At 41.8% G+C, this 21520-nt stretch overlaps 1 protein-coding gene across 1 annotated transcript in view; it reads left to right on the top strand.

Moving 5' to 3' along the window:
* camk1da (calcium/calmodulin-dependent protein kinase 1Da) overlaps positions 1 to 20297 on the top strand; it is a 43694-nt gene extending 23397 nt beyond the window's left edge. Inside the window, exons 3-11 of the mRNA XM_041029813.1 lie at positions 2010 to 2084; positions 10804 to 10942; positions 11297 to 11423; positions 15090 to 15165; positions 17627 to 17739; positions 18181 to 18259; positions 18418 to 18505; positions 19174 to 19435; positions 19706 to 20297. Of these exons, the coding sequence (XP_040885747.1) occupies positions 2010 to 2084; positions 10804 to 10942; positions 11297 to 11423; positions 15090 to 15165; positions 17627 to 17739; positions 18181 to 18259; positions 18418 to 18505; positions 19174 to 19435; positions 19706 to 19830 (1084 nt within the window). The 3' untranslated portion in view covers positions 19831 to 20297. The remainder of the gene's footprint in view (positions 1 to 2009; positions 2085 to 10803; positions 10943 to 11296; positions 11424 to 15089; positions 15166 to 17626; positions 17740 to 18180; positions 18260 to 18417; positions 18506 to 19173; positions 19436 to 19705) is intronic.
* The last annotated feature ends 1223 nt before the right edge of the window (positions 20298 to 21520 follow it).

Here is a 21520-nt window from a genome sequence, read left to right as displayed (position 1 = left end):
AATCAAGAAATTTGAAAAAATTTTGTAGGAACACAAACACGAATAATATCGCTTGTGTTAGTCAGAGGCCAACAGCAACATCTTGATTGTTGACATTTCCCCACCTCCCCATTTCCCATGGCACAAATTTTCCAGGGAGTGTCCCAGCCCGAGTGCTAAAAATAGGCGATGTGCAACACAGTGGTCTCATTAGTTCACAGAAATGCTACCAAGGTATTACTTAAATGATAAAAATAGAGACTGCTGTCCTCTGAGGTTCTAGCCACTGAGCCTTTCACAAACAGCTGATAATACATTTAGCAATGGCCAAAAGCCCATAAGAAAAATCTTGTTATATCCTCATAATTTGTTGTCTCTCAGTTGATTTTTAACATTTATTTTAGCATATTGAAGGCCAATCAACTCCTAATCTGATACTTTTTTATGTCTATGAAGAGAAATGCTTTGCCTTTTGTTCATTCATAGATTTATAGACAGATTTTGTGCCCTGTTAATTGTATTTTGATTAATTGATTAATTGTCACCTATGAAAACAATTGAAAAAATTGAAATTTTGCTTGATAGATTACTTAATAATTAATTTCTGAAACTGGTGTCAATTAATATTTTCTTCAAACAATTTAAATATTCAGCATGAATCTGAATTAATGTTGCATGAAATTCATTTGGAGAGTTTAAAAAAAAATAGATATAAACATCAAACGTCACATCTGTCAGTTGTTCCAGCTGTGTAGAACAGTAACAAGGACACATGCAGGAGAAATCCATGAATGAGGACAACTAACTCCCGCATAAAGCCTGTAATGTCTGAGAGGGTTTTTCTGAATGCACCCTGACTCTCCTCTGCCATTACACTCAGGCTGTGTGCTGCCAGCCCTTCATTATCCCAGGCAGGGCTTAAATACACAAACATTATCCCTTTTCAACCTGTATGCCTGTGTGTGTGTGTGTGTGTGTGTGTGAGTCACGTCTCAGCTCTGCAGTTCATCGCCTGCCTGCCGTCACAGAAATCATACGCTCCATAATAAGTGTTAGATGCTCACCTGTACGCCTGTATATGTGCTTGTGTGTGTGTGTGTGTGTGGGAGAGAGCTAGACCAGGGGGAATTACCTCTGTTCACAATGCGAAAGATGATTAACCCACACACCCACACACAAAACCAATTGTGTTTCTACAAAGTATGAGGTATTAGGATAACGAATGCGCACCTACACATACACACACACAGAAGGTGGAAACACCCCCGTCACAGAGCTGTAACCATGGAAAGAAGTGACGAAAATTAGCAGAAAGGTGAAGCAAAGATGAAAATGGGTTTTGGGCAAAGTGGCTCCTTGATAACAAGCTGTTGGTTTGAATACCTGAAAAAGTTTCTGCTGAGATGAAATGAAAAATACGGTTTGAGTGTGAAAGTTCATTCTTGACTTTGGCATCTTAACTCTCTCACTATTTTCCTGGGGCTTTAAGCTGCTTCTCACAGTCTTCATCAGATGCCAATGATCTTTCTTCTGTTTTGTCAACTGGACTGTTTTGTCAACTGCTGTTTCAAAAGTCAAGAATGAACCTTGAAGCTAAACTTTATTTCCAATGGCATAGCCGACAGAGGAGCTGCACCAGAGCAGATGGATGCTATGGCTTGAAATGTAGTTCAAAGCTCAGAAAAATACTAAATGTACCTTAAGATAAAATTATTATCAAGAATGAACTTTCATTTTTGTCAAATTTTCTTTTCCTCTCAGCACCAAAAAAAGGTGGCTAAAAAAAAATGCCCTGCTCTGGATACTGAAGTCTAGATTATGAGGCCACGCTGGGTAAAACACTGCCGGATTATCAGTCATGTTTATTAATGTGGCAGGAACTTAATGGGGAAGCAAACTTTATGCAGTCCAAAAGCAGTCATTAGGATTAAGAGTCATTTAGCTCTGTTAATGGGTTATTGTGTGTGACTTAAAATGTGCTGTAGCTCTGTCATAAAAAGCTGTACTGATGGATTGTCTTCGCTTTGCAGGATCAAGCACGAGAACATTGTGGCACTGGAGGACATCTATGAGAGTCCTGACCACCTCTACCTGATTATGCAGCTGTGAGTTGATTTACTTGATTTTTGGGGGGATGGTTATGTTGTTCAGTATAACTTATGAGAACACACACACCAATACCATTCATGTGTCAGGTGATCTGACAACAGTGAGCACCATACTGAAACTTACAGGTGCGTTTCACCAATTTTGCATGTGAACTTGGTGGTTTACTTGAGGGGAACTGCTCAGCTTGAAATGAGGGGAGGGGGACATGAAACAATGGTCAGTGCCTTCAGCTTCAAGGCCTCTGGTTTTAAATAGTTTTAACAGAAAACCATTGTTACAAACGTTCAGCGCTGCAAAAGTTTACAGTCTGGATGAAGGGGTCATTTAGGAGACAGGGATGGTTTAATGCAGGATCTCAAACCACCAGCCTTGGGGTCAGATCCAACCCAAGAGACAGTTTCATAAGGCTCTTAATACTAAAGCTGGCTTACTCTGTAATTATTATTTTTACTTTTCCCCAGGCCCATATTCTTACAAAGCTGTAGTAACACAGGAGCATGGAAATGTTATGTATTAAAATACAAAAATATATATTAAAATATTTTAAATTCTAAAGTCAGTGCGGTAATGCATTAGGATTTGTTAACATATACTGACACACTCATAAAACACTATATATCTGCCACAAATGCATAATACCTCATCTCTGTCCTTCTCACACTTTTAATCCTGTTCTGCTGCCCACCCGTCACCGCACACACACTTTTCACTTCAGTGACAGCTGTACTGAGACGACAACAACGTTTCACACACTAACTCACACACACAAAAAAGCCCACTCATCCTCCCACACACACAAACACACCATGCAGCTACAGGCCCTCTATTACATCAGTAACATCTCTGCTTTGATGGTCAGCAGAAGAAGGAAGCAGGATCGCCCATGGTTCACCCTTGGGTGTACTACTAACCTCCTCTGCAAGGTTACTGCTGCTTACATAAGAGGAGAAGTTGGTCTGGAAGTTTGGCATTTGTACTGGAAACATTTCAGTCAAGTTCAGGTGGAAGTCATGGCTGTGGATTACACAACAGTGGCTATGTTTACAGCCCGGTGTCAGCGGATTATCTGCTCACCTATCACATGTGTTTGCGTCCTTCAGTTCCTACACCTGCTCCAAATACAGGAAACTACAAGTTTTCTCATGTGACTCTGTAAACTAAAACTTTGATACAGGTAATGACCTCTTAAGCAGAGGCCAATATGTTACGTTTAAATCACAAGTCACATTAAAGATGAAGATTTTGTGTATGCTTAAATAATGAGGACACTCAGTGTAAGTTGCAGCTTTGTAGGTTTTTCCCACTCTCTTGTATTTGTTTGACTAATTTGTAAAATTAGTTTATTCTCCACATTTTAAGATGCAAATACGGATTAATTGATCCATATTTTTAAAAACACAACTAAGCTGAACTGGTTAATTGCATTTTCTGTGATCTACTCCTGGATTTCCTAAAGGAGATTTATGTCAAAATCAATTAAAACAAAGCAAAGGTAAAGCTATAAAATGCAAGCTCTGCAGATTAAGCAAGTGGTACCATGAGACTCGACAGCAAACTACTCCTCTTCTCCCACCTTCTCCCCCTGTCCATTCTGCTCAGCCCAGCCCTTCACCTATATCCTTGTCACGTTCGCTGTCTCAGCTAATGCAGGAATGAGGAGCTTGCTAGCCTGTGAGTCAGCCATACCGACGTCTTCCATACCGACGTCTTCCATCAGCTAATACTAGCTTGAAGCCTCGGTGCGAGAGGGGTAGTAGACCAGAAACAGGTTCGTGTATCAACTGACAGCTGTGAGCTCCCACGCCTGAATTTGGCCTTCTCTCATTGGTTAGAAGGACGAGGCATACTCATAAACCTGAGAAGGAAACGTCCCTGCGCTGCTGTAAGGCCTGAGTCACAGAGGCACCTCTCCACATTAGGATATTCTCTGGAGCATATTTCAACTAAAAAAAATATTAGAAATAAGTTATAAACATCAATGCATGTATTCCCAGCTGCTCCACACGTGTTCTCTTTTCTATCATACTAAGAAATGGACATTTTACAGCAGCAGTCATAATAAAAGGCAAACAAACTCTGGAATTATGGCTTAACAGACAGTCCACAGACACTGACTGCAGAGGTTCGTGTTAAATAAATCTAATAGCAGCATCAGCATCTTAGAGAAAACATGGACAGGTGTTTGTTTGTCAGCAGCAGGTTAAAAACAGCTGCTGCAGCTTGCTGTGGTGTGGTTGTAGTATCATCCTCAGCAAAACGAATAGACTGACAGGGTAGACTTGTTTACTAAATAGGTTATTGTGACATAGTTAAGTCAGACCTCATCTGGTTATGGAAGTCTGAACTGACATCACTGATATTTAATGGTATTTATGTTCAGCAGCAGGCAAAGGGGTGCATACAGTACTGACATTTTCCGTCTAGACCAAAGGTTTCAGTGTCAGGAAAACTGCAATGTGTCTGCTAAATGTAGTACTTGAAGCATTAGGGGTATTATTTGCCCATTAATGTATGCCTCAGGTGGCTATAATCAGGATTTCTCTTATGATAATCCATCTACATACAGGCATGCAGGCTGCATACAGTGTGAAAAATGTCACCTGTTCACTTCCACTCTCACACCAGGTGTTTTCAGCCAAAAAGCTTTAAAAAAAAAAAAAAAAAACAAGTGACTCACTTTAAGTTACAACAAGCAGATTATTTAATCACTTCTGTTCAGTTCTTTTCTTTTCAGGCAGGCAAATGGTAAATTAAGACACACATTCAGCCTTTCACAAAGCTGAAGTTCCTTCAACACGCCTGCTGAGAAGTGTGTTACAGAACCTGAAATCCGTCTGTTGGCCAGACTCCAGTCAGAGGTCTTACTCTGATTAAGCTGTTTACCTACAGTGTTGACCTTTTGATTGAGTTTCCTGTTGTCATGGATTAACCAGTTCAGTAGTAGTAGTAGTTCTGTTTCCTGTCTGGCTGTCACCGCCTGTTTGTTACGGTCATTACTGTTTGTTACAAGACACGTAAACAATAATCCCTATTTGCTGTGAAAGAAGCTGATGTTCCAGGCAGTTTTACTTTTTTTTGTGTGGCTAATTTTACACTGTAGCTTGAAGTTCTCTCACTCAATATTATTAAATGTTGAAAGATAATGCCTCATTATTCAGCAGTTCTAGGTGAAGGCTGGGGATCAAGACTGACACATTAAAGTGATTTACTACCAAATTTACAGCTGCAATTACGTTTTTACTTTCTCCAAATTTAAGAAACAGGAATTCAGGACTGGTAGTTTAGCTGAAGCGTTGCTTGCTGTCATTGCTGCAGTTAATGTGTCTCTGGGTAGTGATTGATTTTATTATAATTACTGCTGGTTTGTACTTATTCCTTTTATACTTTATTGCACAGGTTTACAGAGTCAGTAAATCATCATCTCAAGGGGTTTTGACTGTGTAAGCTGTTGTTTTATTTTTTAACATCAGTGAATTGCTTTGAAAGGGAAAGCTATCTCAGATTTTAGAAGTTGGGTGGCAGAGACAGTAACAGGAAAGACCTCGCCTCTGCTCCTTCGTCCTCCTCCTCCTCCCCTCACCCCTGCATCTTTTGTCTCTCCTCTCTCACACTCTCTGCCCTCGGCTTCGTTCACATCATTGCATTCTCTCACACCTCATTTCCATCGCCATCACCTCTTGCCTTTCTCCTGCTCGCTTGCATTTTCTCTTTCTTCCATTTTTTTTTCCACGTACCATCTGCTCTTTGAATATGGGTTAGTTGCCATAGTTACAGGGTCGGAGGTTACATCTGGGCTATAACATTTTAGAGCAACCTTGAGAATTGCAACTGGAGGTATTGTGAGTATGAGAAGTCTGTTGTGAAGTTTTGAAATGCCTCAAAACATTAAATATGAAGTAGCTATATTTCAATATGTCAACAACAATAACTCAAATACAAACAAAATATTTGTTTTAATCATTTTAGTTATCTATTTATCACACTGTCTGAAGATAAAACAAACTTAAGAACAGCACTTACACAATATAGACATGTTTCCAGAGTGAAAGCACTGTATAATATATGGCCAAAAAAATTCAATGAAAGTAGGGTCAAAACTGCATGGATAATTTTTTTTTATCATAACAAAGTAGTTGACTATTTAAAATAAAATTCAGTTCAAGTAATGATGAACCCCATACAATTCTCTAAGAGAGAGAGTCACAGACAGATGTGTTTTATTTTGGAGAAGAATGCTGAAAAATGTAAGACTTTGGCTAAAAACATCAGAGGGGAGAGTATAGTTCAGTCTGCCTTTTTATCTGGCCTCAGTGCTGCAGGCTGCTCTTTCTTAAGCAGTTCACAGTATCTTCATCACAATACAGCGGATCTGTTTTAACATAAAGCATTTGTGTCTCTCATTTCATGTTACAGCACAACAACTTGGGGCTTTTCTGCTACGTGAATTTGTACCAACCACTAATATAATAAATATTATTTGTTATAATTATTTCACATTTACTGAGATTTCAGTTCTTGTTTTTTTTTTCCTAATAGACAGAAATCTCCTTTAGGGACGAGGATTTTTGAATATTTTCTGTGTAATTGCAGTGTGGCAGATCGATGCTGTCTCACAGCGTTTCCTTCAGTCCCGTTCATTACAGCTTGTCTTACGTAACCTCAACCGCAGGGAGGCAATCAGTCCGTGCGGCTATGAAAATCGATGCAACCGAGTGCAACGCGGGCTTTATATTGATGATCTTTGCGCTGTGAATTGCACGGCAGTAAAAGATAAAACGCGTTCAGTGTAGAGACAAACTGCCAGCGTGTGACTGTGATGATGCATCGTCTCATCAAAGCTTTAGACAGGATGGGTTTTAATTTGACGTATTAAAATACAGTTTGTGGTTTGATTTTGGTGCTTTTTCATTCGTGTTCATAACTGTAAATGTCCTTTGACAGCAGGGCTGTGATCACCGCCAGCAGTTTATTTGAATTCAGCTGTGATTTACTTGCCCTCTAACAAGAGCTCATGTACATTTTGACATGACAACAATAGTATTTATCAATAGTAAATAAAATGCAGGAGTTAAAGCAGGATTCTCCCACAGGCCCCCCAAACACCACACAATGATTCTATATTGACTTTTGGTGGATTAATCATGTTGTTGCATCACTGTGGTGTGGTTGTGCAGGGCCTTTTAGGATTTCGTTTGAAGAGTTTTGTCAGAATTAACTTGGAATACAGAGGAAAGCAGTTTATGGCATTCAACATCAGTTTTGTCATTTTATATGTAATTTTGCAAAATGTTTGTCATCCCTTCATATATATGGATCTTAGAAGTTTATTCTCATTTTTTTTGTGATACTGATTCCAGACAAATTGTCCTTTGTTTGATAATTTTTCATTTATGTCTGGAAGGATGTGAGGTAGCCTACAGGTCACTTTTATTAATTCTACAAAATAAGGAGCAGAAAAAAGAAACATTTTATTAGTGTCCATTGTTTCTGTTGGCGCGTACTCAAATTGTAAGCAAGAACAAATGACCAAATCAGATTAATTTTAATTTATTTATTAATTTATTGAGTCATTGCTTATTAGCTGTCGAGCTGTGTTAATCAGGTTATGTTTACAGAGATTAGGCGTTTAATGCAATCAGCATAATTATAGTGTTTACATGACAGTTTCCGCAATATTACCTTAATCTGATTTAAGTGGTGAGGTGATCAAAGCAAACGTCGACTGGATGAAAGAAAGCAAAGCGGAGGTGTGAGCGCAGGCTTAGGAACGGTGGGGTTTTTCTCCCCGGATGTCGACTAATCACCGCAGCAGCTCGATCGCTCCAGTCAGATGTCTATGCTGTGATTAGTTAGTTTGGCCCTGGGACTGCGGTGGCTCTTCATCTCTGCCATGGTGAACAGCATGCATCACACACACACACACACTTGCTTGAAATTAAGGTTTGCTGTCAGCCTTGATGCACAACCCTCGAGAGAGCGATACGAATGGCTGCCTCTAAATGGATCAGCTGATGGAGGAGAGATGGATGGAGAGACAGGGAAATGGGAAGAAGGATGAATGATGCAATGTTTACTCTGGAAGAATGTCGATACCTGAAATTTATCAGTGGTTGGAAAGCAACAATGACTCTACTCCCAGAAACATTTTGTCCTTAAGCAAACGTCTGAAGATGGCTTGAAATTTAAAATGATGCCACTGATCTCTTTTATTTGAACTTTGAAATCTTATTATATGCTTGGCAAGTTTACTCTGCATATATACACACACACTCACACTTTCCCAGTTTGTGATTTCAAATTAGGTTTGTGTTTTTATCAGTGTTGTCGTTATTAAAATGGGACTTTTCTTGATTTCTTTTTTACTTGAAGTGCATTGAATTTGAGTCTTCGAGCTGATAAACAACAACGGATTGTGAAGATGCTGTGCTAAGCTTTTATTTTGTCTTTTCACAGCTCTTGAGTATCGACAGAGACAGTTCAGTGCCTTTTCCATCTGGATTTAGCCACGTCAAGTGTTTTTAGTCAGTATGAACGTACATGCAGTATTTTGTTCATGTGCCATACAGTGGCGTTCATTCAAGTCGGCATAAATGGAACGTGCTGTGTTCTCAAAATCTCTTTTGGAGCCCACCCACTGAAAGCACAGTGTGTGCACCACCACACTCCTCAGAAGAGGTTTAATCTGTCTAAATAAGTGACCTGTGTGGATGGACTCTGGTGTGTGAGGCCTTTAAAGGTCAGAAACAGAGGAGTTTCTAGTTGAATGCATTGTTGTTTAGTTAGTAGTTTACTCTACAGCGAGCAGTGACGGACATATCGATCATCATCACTTTGCGTTATCTCAGATCGGTGTAGAGTCGCACAACTGTAATTTTGTTATCTTAAAAATGCAACTCATAATGAGGGATTGTTGGCTGAACGTAGTGTTGTGGTGTGGTGATGTATAAAATCACTGAGGATTCATATATTGAAATATGTAGTAAACAGGGAGCGATATCCAACAGATCCCGAGACAATATCGAAATTATCAGAGCGCTGTGACCTTTGACCTCTTTACTATTGATGGGTTGAGATTTTTTTCAGAATAAATCAAGTGAGAAAAGCTGAACAGATTTCATTTAACAACCCTCCAGCCTCAGTTTACAGCCTCTGTGTGTGCATGTGTGTGACACCATGTTAATTGTGTGTGCACTGTTTGCCTTTGATGTGTGTGTAAATGTGTGTTTTTTTTATGCTTGTCTTTGTGCGTTTGTGTGTATGCGTTTGCTTTTAATATGTTTTTGTCTGTGTGTGTAGGTGTGTGTATGTGTGTGATCCTGCCCTTGTATCTGTGTGTGTGTGTATGTGCATGTGTGTGTACTTGTGTGGGTGCTCCTGTCTGATTGCCATGGTCCCCTTACGCAAACGATTACGCAACCATGCAGCCTGGTGGCTGATCTCCCTTTTGCCATGTATGTGTGTGTGTCTGTGTGTGTGCGCCTGTGTGCATGCGCGTGCAGCCCTTTCTTGTCATTCCCAGACATGACTGCCTCTGAAACCAAACGAGTCGCTGCCCTCTTTGAAGAGAGAGAGGATTAGCAATTAATTCTGATCTCTTTTTTTCAGAAACTTCATTAGAGTTTAACTTCCACAGGCTCTAATCTGATCTGTCGCCGTGACGACGCCCCACAGATGCACCGGCCAACTGTGTGTTTGTGTGTGTGTGTGTGTGTGTGTGTGTGCACGAGCATGTTTGCCCTTGTTCATTCTTGTGTCTGTGGTGTGTTGTATGTGCACGTCTGATGCTTATGTGTGTGATTGTGTGTCCTTTGCTGTTCTTTAAAGCACAAACTATAAACAGTATAATATTTACAGTATAAGGAGAGAATACAATGATGTAGGCTGATCGCTGCTGCTACTGCTTTTACAACTACTACTATTATTATTATTGTCATCACTTTTACTGCTACTAGATACTGCTACTGTGCTGCTACAGTAATTTATACTATGTACTTGTGCTACAGTTTGAATTGCAAATACTCTCAGCGCAGTGGCTCCTGAGACATGAACATTTTTAGATTCTGTTGTTTGGGCTGATAAAGGTGGTGAACCTCCAGCAGGGGGAGCTACGTGTCTGTACAGGAGGTGATGAGCTAGTTGTTACCTGCACATACTGTATGTGCCATATACCCAAACAAGTTATTGCATGTGGTCTGGAGTCATAAAACATTAAACTAACTATTGAAAGAATCTGCCAGAGGGAAGAAATTGTATATTAACTTAAGTGTTTTCTTGGGTCAAATGTCAGTGAAAGCAAAATGAGAAAAACACAGATTTTATACTGATTGAAGATTGATTTTGAAATATTAGCTAAAAATTATAGGATTCTATATTCCAGTTGGAGAGAAGTCAGAAAATCAGTGTGAAGAAGTGGAAGGAAAATATAGAAGAATCTGTTCTCCAACTTTTAGCACATTTGCAAAAATAACATGAACAAGTTAAAAGGTATGGTAAACACTGCAGGGTAATGTGTGTGTATGTGTGTGTGGCTCACAGCTTCCACACACTCTTGGCTGGAAACATCTACAGCTCATAAATTACCAGAAATATCAACCCAACCCCCCGACCCCCAATGCTGCCAGTTACTGCCATGTGTCTGTGTGCGTGTGTGTGCGTGCATGCTAATGCTTTTTACACACATACACTGACACACACGCACTTCTTCCTATTCTGCAGGGTGTCCGGCGGCGAGCTGTTCGACCGAATTGTGGAAAAAGGTTTCTACACAGAGAAGGATGCGAGCACGTTGATCCGACAAGTCCTGGACGCTGTTAACTATCTTCACAGGATGGGCATCGTGCACCGAGACCTGAAGGTACTGGAACTCACACACACTCACAGATGCATAGACACACTCTCCACTCCCACATTTTAAATCCTTACAAGTGGTTCGCTCTTCGCAAGTGATTTACTGCAGAAAATAATGGCTGTGGCTCAGCACATGCAGTGCATTGTGGGTCATCGTGGCGCGTGCTGGCTGTTGGAAGAGAGAGGATTGGTCAGCTCAACCTCCATAAAGCAGCTTAGAGTAAAATGATGAAGAAAAGAGAGTGTCGGACTCTTTTCTTCAAACCAAAACAACCATAAATTTAAAACCAGTCAAACTCACAGATATGACACAAAAACACTTCTCTCTTTTTCATTCTTTTCTTCTGTCTCCTCTTTCCAGCCAGAGAACTTGTTGTATTTTAATCCTCAAGACGAGTCAAAGATCATGATCAGCGACTTCGGTCTTTCCAAGATGGAGGGCAGTGGCGACGTTATGTCCACTGCCTGTGGTACTCCAGGATATGTGGGTAAGTCAGTCAGTCTTTAATCACCTCTGACAGCCTGTAATCTTTCATCTGTTTCTTTATATTTCCCCCCAAAAAATCACCACTATGGCGTCTTTGAAACCCCCCTCAGTCTGTGTTGCTACTTAGGGTTAGGCTTAGTCGGGTTTTCTGTTCATGACAAGTATTCTAGGAATAATAGTGGCAGAGTTACCACTCAAAATTCATGGTAATATTTAAGACACTGGGTCCTTGATTTCAAATAACGGTTCCTAATTAGCAGCGTTGACACCGTCTGCTGAAACGACAACTGTCACTGACAGTGTTTTTCAGCTGTAGCGAGCAATTTCAGCTAATGTTCCCTCCATGATTTGGTCCCTCCATGTTTGCCGTCCTTTTGTAATGTTTCCAGCTGACTCGGTTTAAAACAGAGTGCTGTAAAGGAAAAAGCCTCACCAGCTGATGATTCATGTAGAAGACATGGAAATAAAGAAACAGTATTCTTTCTGTATTGCACTGCAGTTAGTTCCAAGTATAAGATTAAAAAAAATTAAGATTCGAAGCAAGACAGAGGGTAGATTTCTGCTTCATATTTCAGAATTTCAAATTGTTTGTTTTGCTTTTAATTTTACAGGAAGTAATAGTTTCTAATGTTAGACTGACTTCTGATAGCATTCAGCACCACAGTGGACTCCACAGTGTGCTGTAGTGAACATAGCTTTGTTTAATGTAAACTTAATAAAGTTGTATTAAATGCTTCTTGTCCTTGGAAATAACGTGAGGCTACTACTGTGGGTAGTAAGCTAAGTTAAATATGAACTGAGCTCTCTTTACTTGGATTTCAGCGGGCGTGAATCCAGCGAGACACATGAACAATTCAATGAGCGCATGTCATTTCCACCTGACACCGTTTATGTTTCCTGCATCATCTCTGTTCGTTCAGTGTCATCTGGAGCAGTGTGTGTGTGTGTGTGTGTGTGTGTGTGTGTGTGTGTGTGTGTGTGTGTGTGTGTGTGTGTGTGTGTGTGTGTGTGTGTGGTGTTCAGATAGTCAGTCTGTGTACACCTTGCAGGCACACACACACACACACCATTCGTGCTTATCACTCCCTGACAGACAGCCCCCCTCTGTAGATTCAACATGGAGCTCTGCTGTGTGTGTAGGTGTGTGTAGTCGTGTTACAGAGTATATGTGTACAAATATTTTATATTTTGTGTGAATTTGTGTGTATCTGTGTACTTGTGAGTTCAGTTGCTTGTGTATGTGAACGTGTGTGTGTGTGTGTGTGTGTGTGTGTGTGTGTGTTGTGTGTGTGTGTGTGTGTGTGTGTGTGTGTGTGTGTGTGTGTGTGTGTGTGTGTGTGTGTGTGTGTTGTAAGAGACAGATGTTCAGTGTTGACAGCGCACACTCTTCCATGGTGGAACACAAACAGACTGGTTGCTCTGATCGTGTTTCTGACAAACAGCGTACAAACTCTCACATAAACAAATCTGTCGTAGAAGCACAGACACACAGATACACAAATAAGAGTTTTAAGTTAAGTTAATGTTGAACTTTTTAAAGTGATTTTGTAGTGCCCCCATTAGACCAACTGTACTACACCCAGCAGGGCTTCATGCTGTGTCACAGTTTGAGGAATTACTTCAACCTGTAGGTACTAATGACTCAAATACAGTCATGCAGATGCACACACAGGATTTGACTTTAAAAGGTTATATCCTCACATTCAGTCACTCTTGCCCCCCCCCTTACCTCTCTCATCCATCTCTCTCCCCCATCATTTGGGGCTTCACACTGGACCCCCACCCTCCTCACTCTCCTGCAGAGGTTTGCTTGGCCATAGGGCATTTCAACCCAGACAATGTGTGTCTAAATATAACTTGGGTATAAATAACCCTGGAGCTCACCAAATGAAAACCAGATGAATCACGAGCATGAGTACGTGCACGTGCAGTGACTTGCTTTGTTTTACCAACTAATGACAAACTTCCATCAGCCAAGTTACTTCCCCGGGCCAGTATTGTAACTCTAATTTACCATACTGCAGGAACCTGAACCTAAACTGAACTTTTATGAAAACATAGAACACAATGATCAACTCATTGATCTATTGGTACGATTGATCTCTTATGTCCTACTCCAGCAACCTGTTTCAGTGGGAATTACATTAAATTAAGGATGTAATTATACCATTTAATTATACATGAGCAGCCAGAATATCTGCTGAATCGATGCTGAACATGTCCACTGAACTACGATTAGATCAACTTCTATATGTCATACACCTGCAGCTGCTTCACTGTTAACATCCCTCCAGTTATGTCTCATTAGTTGTATGAAGAGCAACAAAGTTGACAGACCATTGTTTGTTTCTCCTGTAAAACCAAAAGTCAGCGTAGCTTGTTTGATCCAAAACTGTGTTTATTATTGTAACCAGGATGAAAAATTTCCTCTAACCAAGTTGTTTTTCTGCCTAAGCCTAACCAAACTGTGACCATTACCATTCCACAACCTTAACTGCATGTTTATTATTGTTACCATGATGATGAAGGTCAGTACGCCTGCCGCTGGTATGCTCCTTTGGGTCATACTATTGTTACCATGACGACAAAGGGTTAGTTTTCTCCCACAAAAACAAAAAAAAGAAAGAAAATGAGACAAACAATCTTGGAAGTTTGTGATAAGGAGAAACAACTTTTGGCACAACAAAATCAACAGCAACAGGAGCTTGTTTAGAAGTAACAAAAGGAGAGCTGAGTAGTTATCTGGAGCTGAAACGCAAATTCGATGAAGTGCCACCCAGTGTTTCGCAGGTTATTTGTAGTATGTGCTGTGTGCAAAACACCCAAACAATGAGTATCTAGAGAATCAAAGAGAAGGAAAAATATCAGGTTTCTACTGTATAAACATGACATAAACATTACATGTTCTAAACCAAAGTAACATCTTGACCCAACACTCACTTTTAGGAGGGAGCACCAGACACAATGACCTCAGTGTGTAACAATGTCCTAATTCTAAATCCAGAAAAACAACACACACACCTTCACAATGAGTCAGCGCAGACCTATAAACAAGCCGAAGCACTCTGATTCAGCACACATGTGCAGAGTTTGTATTTTGCCCCAGATACGAGCGGTATTTCTTCATATCTTGCTACGTGTGTGTCCGCGTGCCAGATCTGTTTCCAGCCAGCCTTGTGTGTGTATGTGTGAGGTGATGTTATGGTGAGCTCGTTGTCAACAGTAATTTGCTCCGTGCGGGGCCTCTGTAATGAGCTGCAGAGGAAGGTCAGGCTGGGCCAGATGGCCTTACAAAGACAGAGAGCAGAGAAGACCACAGAAATGTCTTGGGTTTGATAGTCGCAGGTCTCTCTGATGTCAGGTACAAGTTTTTGAGGCCGTGAGAACCTGTACCTCCTGCAGAAAATTTCCCACCATCAACCAAACATGACATGTGATTTTCATTTGTATAGGCATGGAGAGCCTACTAATTTTCTCTGTGTTCAGGCTCATAAAACTACTTTTTCACATAAACGTCACATACATCTTTAACAAGCCACAAGCTGACAAAGAAAGTGAGATGCTACTATAAACACAATCCAGTTTTAAGCATAGGTAAACAACCATCACTGCAAAATGAAGTTATAGACCCAAAATAACTAACTGCTTCTTTCTCTGACTCTCTTAGCTCCAGAGGTTCTTGCTCAGAAGCCATACAGTAAGGCAGTGGACTGCTGGTCCATCGGAGTGATCGCCTACATCCTGTGAGTACCCAACAAAACTTTTTTTGTCTGCTCCAAGACTCGACTCATGTGTGACTGGACTGCTTAAAAGACCGCACACAGGCAAAGTCCACCCTCACCGGGCAACTGTCGCTCGTACTGGTTCATAAAGTTTGGCGACCACATGGAATTCTCTGGCCTCCTCAGCCTGAGCAGGAGTCTAATTACTGAGCTGAAAGAGGATAAAAGCGTCTGTAGAGATGAGGGGAACCGCAGAGTGAGGTGATAATCCTCTGTGAGTTTGTCACTACAAACGGCACCTTTCACAATATACAGTTATTTGATCCATTAATATGAAAATTTTGATTAAAGCAGCTTTAAGCTTATTAAAACTGGTTTCATGTCATTTGAATGGACACTATCAACATCGCTGCTAACATGTCAGGAACACACGTGACATATGTGAGGGACTCACTTCCATTTCATTTTGTGCACAGGCACAAAACCAGCAGCTGGGTTGTGTATGTATTAAAAAGTCATAAAACAACAATAAGCGACACTCTCCATGGTTCTGATTTGTCATGCACTAATAACAGTGTAGCAGTGTGTGCTTGTGTATGCTAATGTGTGTATGGAGCCTGATACCCTCAAAGGTCATATAGCACCACATTGGACTGTAGTTGAACATGAAGCAGTTGCTGTGGTCATGCATGTTTGTTGATTTTATCCTGCTTGTGTTTGCCTGTGTGTGTGTGTGTTATGTGTGTGTCTGTGCCTGTGTGTGATGATGTTGCTTGTGAGCCGTCATCAGAGCCAGATGGAGCTCTGCTGAATGGCCTTGTATGGACATGGAGCTGCAGGCTAGATTTATTTTTCACTTTTTTTTCTTCCCCCCCTCTGGTGTGTCACACACACACACACACACACACACACACACACACACACACACACACACACACACACACACACACACACACACACACACACACACACACACATCGTTCACTTTTGTTATGTCTGTGTGCACATGCTAAAAAACTACAGTATTTGTGTGCTTACCATAATGTGCACCAGGCAGTTTTAGAGAGTGTGTGGAATGTGTCGGATACTAACCCCCATATGTGTGTGTTTCTGTGGAGCATGACCCCCACAACACTACTGACACCTGAAGTCACTGCTTTTATTATTTTAAGGTGTGTGTGTTTCTGCATGTGTCTCCATACGTGTGTATATGTGTCCGTGTGTTCCACCTGACAGACACATTAGTATCTGAAGCATGAGGTCGGATCAGGGGTCAGAGGTCAGAGGTCAGCATTAGGTTAATGGGATGCAGAGCGTGGGATGTGGCAGAGAGGAAGGCACGCATCAACTGAACAAATGTTTGTGTCCAACTTGTCTGTGATTTGTCTGTAATTTTTCTTTAAAAGTGAGTAAATTGAGGTTTTGGTGGCTGCCGGCAGCTCAGCAGAGAGAGTGACGCTGTGTGTGTGTGTGTTCCTGTGTGTCTGTGTTTGTGTGTGCAGAGAGAAAGAAAGAGCGGCTCCCTGCCGGCAATTAGCAGAATTAGCGTTGGGATTCAGACCTTGTTAGCTTTTAGCTGTTGCTCAGGTGGAAAGATCACATCAGGTAATCAGCCATGATAATCACCCAGGACCCTGAGAGTATGTGTGTGTGTGTGTGTGTGTGTGTGTGTGTGTGTGTGTGTGTGTGTGTGTGTGTGTGTGTCCGTGTGTGTGTCCGTGTGTGTGTCTGTGTGTGTGTCTGTGTGTGTGTGTGTTCACTGGGATGGATGGTGAGTGACGACTAAGCCTCCAACCAAATGTGAAAGCAGAAAAATAAAAGGGAAGCATCTCTTCACACCAGGTGGGACCTTCCTTCCTTCCTTCCATCCTAGTGTGTGTGTGTGTGTGTGTGTGTGTGTTGTGAGTGTGTTTGATGAAGTGGAGGGTGAGCTGAGTGACAGGTGAGTCTTTAACCAAATGAGTAACAAGAAAAACAAATGGAAACCCTTTCGATCCTCACAGCGGGCACAGCCTTCCTTCCTTTCCTTTTTTTCCTGGTGTTTTTCTTTTGTTCCTTTGTGTCTTCGTGTGTGTGTGTGTGTGTGTGTGTGTGTGTGTGTGTGTGTGTGTGTGTGTGTACTGATGGAGAACGGCATTTTAATGAGTTTTTATGAAAATCTCTTGGTGCATCCAGAACTTGAGTAATGAGGTGCAGATGATGTTTTTAGTTGACCAGCAGCTCATTATGGAGACTCAGACTGGTTGTTCACCAGCACTGGAAACCAGTAATCTCATGTTAACTTGATTAAGGTGATACATCCGACTGCTGCTAACACTGAGAGCAGAGGGGCTGTCACATTAACTACGGCTGTTACAAGATCACTTTGTTCTCTGCCATTTTGACCATATCAACAAGGTCTTAAGTCAACTATCAATTATTTTCTTTATTGATCAGTCTATTGATCAGACAGTGATCGACTGATTAAGCTCCTTGTCTGCAGGCTGTGTGGTTATCCTCCCTTCTACGATGAAAACGACTCCAAGCTCTTTGAACAGATCCTGAAAGCCGACTACGAGTTTGACGCTCCATACTGGGACGACATATCAGACTCAGGTGAGCCTCCCTCTTCCTTTTCCTCCTCGTTTCTTCACCAGTTGTCCTTCCTCCTCCTCCTCCTCCTCCTCCTCCTCTGTCCAACATGTGGCACATATGGACCACACATCACCTCTCCATCGTGGCCTCTGACATCATCCGCCTGTAATGAATGTGTGGAATGTGTGTGTGTGTGTGTGTATAAGTGTGTGGCAGCTGCACAGCGTGGCAGTAAAAACCAAATTTGGGTGTTTGATTGATTGTGATATGTTTTACAGAAAAAAAAAATGGCACTCCATGGAACTGCACACTCTAAAAAGTCAATTATCAGTGTCATTGGGTCATAAATTGTTTTTTTTTTAAAGTAGATTACTTTAAGAATTATCTAAAAAATGTATTTAAGTTGATGCAGTGTTTTGGGGGGTTTTTTTGGACTTTTTACTGTCCTTTTTTTTCTCTCAGCCAAGGATTTCATCAGCAGTCTGATGGAAAAAGATCCAGCCAAGCGTTTCACCTGTGAACAGGCACTCAGACACCCCTGGTGAGAGACACACACATGCACACACTCAGACACACACACACACACACAGTGTCAAACCCAGGCTAACAAAAAGGCCTAAAATCAATATAGATATTGATGTACAGTCAGAAGTGTTAACAGCGGATTTGTGTGTCTGTGTGTGTGTGTGTGTGTGTTAGGATCGCTGGGGATACAGCTCTCTGTAAGAACATCCATGAGTCAGTCAGCCGACAGATCAGAAAGAACTTTGCCAAGAGCAAATGGAGGGTAAATTTTGTTTACTACAGTTTTTTTTTCTCTGTGGTCTTGGATCTGTTGCAGCAGGCTGTTGTGTTGCTCCAGGACAGCTCCTCAAATGATTGCGTTTTTGGAAGATGAATGTGTCTGTAGGTAAATACCTGGCTCACCTCCTGATGTTCTTAGAAGAAAAGAAGGTAACCTGCAGATATGAAAGGAATCACTCTTTCTTTAAGAACTGCTGCTCACACAGTATGGCAGCTTCAGCTCTTCATCGTACGCCCAGCTTGTGTAACATTTGAACCTCAGGTGTTTTTAATGGAGGATAAAGTGCAGCAGAGTTCTATATCACGGTAAGTTTAGCGCTAATGTTAGTTCATTGAAAGCAGATTCTGCCCTGTAACTTCAAAGACACTATGAAATGAAAAATCACCAAAAATAATCTCCTCCTCTTCTTACTCGGGAAACAGTGCATTGATCTTATGCCAGACAACAGGTTGAAATAAAAGCTTCATATTCACACTTCTCTCCAACTGATATTCATTTTCTTTGCCTCTCACTGATATGTCACATCAAAACATCCTATTTTAGCAAGAGACACTATTAAAATGCTGTTCTCACGAGCTTTATGATACACAGACTGAGAGCTCTCTCCTTCTTTAGTTTTCCATCTTCCTATCTTTCCTTCCTCTCTCCAGCAAGCGTTCAATGCCACCGCCGTGGTTCGGCACATGAGGCGGCTGCAGCTTGGCAGCAGCATGGGGAGCAGCATGGATGCCTCCAACACGCTGACCAGGGCGAGTCAGACGCAGAAGCCGGCCCAAAGCCAGAGCCAGACCGGCCAGAGCCAGTCAGCTCAGAGCCAAAACAGCGGCCAGGCGGCGGAGAGCCAGAGCACCAACGCTGCCGCCAGCAAAACCTCTTCCACTGATAACAACATAGCAGCTCCACGCAAGGAATGTGAGTCAGTAGTATCAGTGGCTCCAGAGAGGGAAGAGAACATATGTGCATGACAAAAAGACTTGATTATTAAAACCCTCCTCCAAAGCATAATAGTCCAAACCTAGCTGAGCAACTGAAGTTCTGAATCTCCCCACAAGCATTTCATACTTTTTTGTAATGTTCTACTACAGTTCATCAGAGTGTAGGCAACACTTAGCGAACAAGCATTTAAAGAATGATAAAAACCATAATAGGTTGCTGATTTAACCGTTAAGTCCTCCCTCTCAGGTGTCACCGCTCCAGTCACACCCTGCAGCCTGGCGTCCGCAGCCTCTTCCCCCGCTGCAGGGGCAGAGCTGAACCGGCCACACCCCTCAGCGGTGCCCGCCCCAGTGCTGACGGAGACCAAGTGACGCCAGGTCCCGCGGGGAACCAGCTGGGAGGCCACTGCGCTGTGAAGAACAGAGGACAACAGGAGAGGAAGAGGATCGCCCTCTTCCTCGTCCCTTCCCTCTCTTCACTGTACTTCCTCTTGGACGCCCCCCAGCCAGTTCCCCGCCCTGCTCCCGGGAGAGCAGAGGACTTTGCCTCCACCCCACCGATTCAAGCCACACAGCGCCATACTGTACTCCCACCACCCTCCCACCAGAACAGCAACGGCCACTGACTCTCAGTGAGGATTTGTGTACGGCCAGCTGTGATTGGTTGCTGTTTAATGATAAATGGGTGGCAACTGCTCCGAGCGTGAGCAGTAACCAGTGGTTCAGGAGGGGCCGGTGGTATCATGTTATTCAATGTCAGTCAGCATCAACTTCCCTCTTCAATCTGGTCTTTCCTTCACCACTTTATTTAGCTTTTTTCAACTTAGGTTTGACTGTTGGCAACTGGATTGTTTTACTTTGTATTATTATTATTATTATTATTAATGTTCATTTTAAAGGTGCTATGTGTAACTTTAAGCAAACATATCATTGTCCAGTTGATAGTGCTACTTTGGTATTACGACTGTAAATATAAGACCACAACCACAGAGATAACTTGTCGCTATTGATTGTGCAAATGTTTCTCTAGATTAAGACCCCACACCCCACAGATAATAAATATTCCCATAACCCCCCTTCTTTCACCGCGTTCTCTGAAATCAGCACCCTTCTCTGTAAAGCAGTCGAGAAGATTTCCCTCCAAATCCGACCCAGTAACTGAGTGAAACGTAGAGGCTGACAGTCTTCAGAGTGATGTTTACACAAATTCTACTGATGTTGCAAACTAATGTGACAATGATTTATCCACGTAAAAATGCTACACATAGCACCTTTAATACCTTTTCTATGTCCTTACGGGCTTGTTCGTCTGTTTGCTTGTGCTTTAAGAAGTGCTTTAAAAGTACCATACGACTGTTGAGATGTGAAAACATGAGTAAGCGCTTTACCTATTTTGCACAGAGAGGCTCAGATATGTTCTCAGACACAGATTAGCAGCCATCCACTTATGTTTTTTCAGAGAGTAGAGATTGTAAACCTTTGTACAAAAAAAAACAAACAAAAAAACAACAGAGTGGATGTCAGAGCATTGTACAACTTGTTTATTGTCTGAAAGATTCTGATTTGTTTGTTATTTTCTTACTTTATAAGACTTTTATAACGATCGCCCTTTAAGGGGCACACACACAGGTTACTATGAAGCATGCAGCAAGTGTTAGGACAGGATAGGAAAAAACAGAAGTATGTATTTACTGGAAAACTGCCTCCAGTTGAGAATGTTTGTGACTAAACATGGCTTGCCATTTGACTTCCCAAACAAAGGAGCCACAAGCAGCGCAATGCAGTTTCAAGGTAGCGACAAGAGACAGGACGCGTTAGAAACCATCTCAGAGATATTTAACCGCCTCCAACGTGGAGTTAAAAATCCAAGTTGACGAAGCTGTCGCTGGCCGTTGATCCCCCCACCCCCAACGAAGCCATGATCTCACCTTGTTGCTGCGCCCAGTTCAGAAGTGCTCAGGGAAAACTGCAGCTGCACCACTGTGTGCTTGAAAACACCGGTTTCCTGGTTTAGGTCTCTGTCTGTCACGGCCCAGGTGTTGTGGCATCACAGTTCCCAGGG

This window comes from Toxotes jaculatrix, chromosome 22 (genome assembly GCF_017976425.1).
Source record: "Toxotes jaculatrix isolate fToxJac2 chromosome 22, fToxJac2.pri, whole genome shotgun sequence".
Lineage (NCBI taxonomy): Eukaryota > Metazoa > Chordata > Actinopteri > Toxotidae > Toxotes > Toxotes jaculatrix.
Note: the sequence above shows the minus strand (reverse complement) of the source record. Positions and strands in the feature narration are given on the sequence as shown.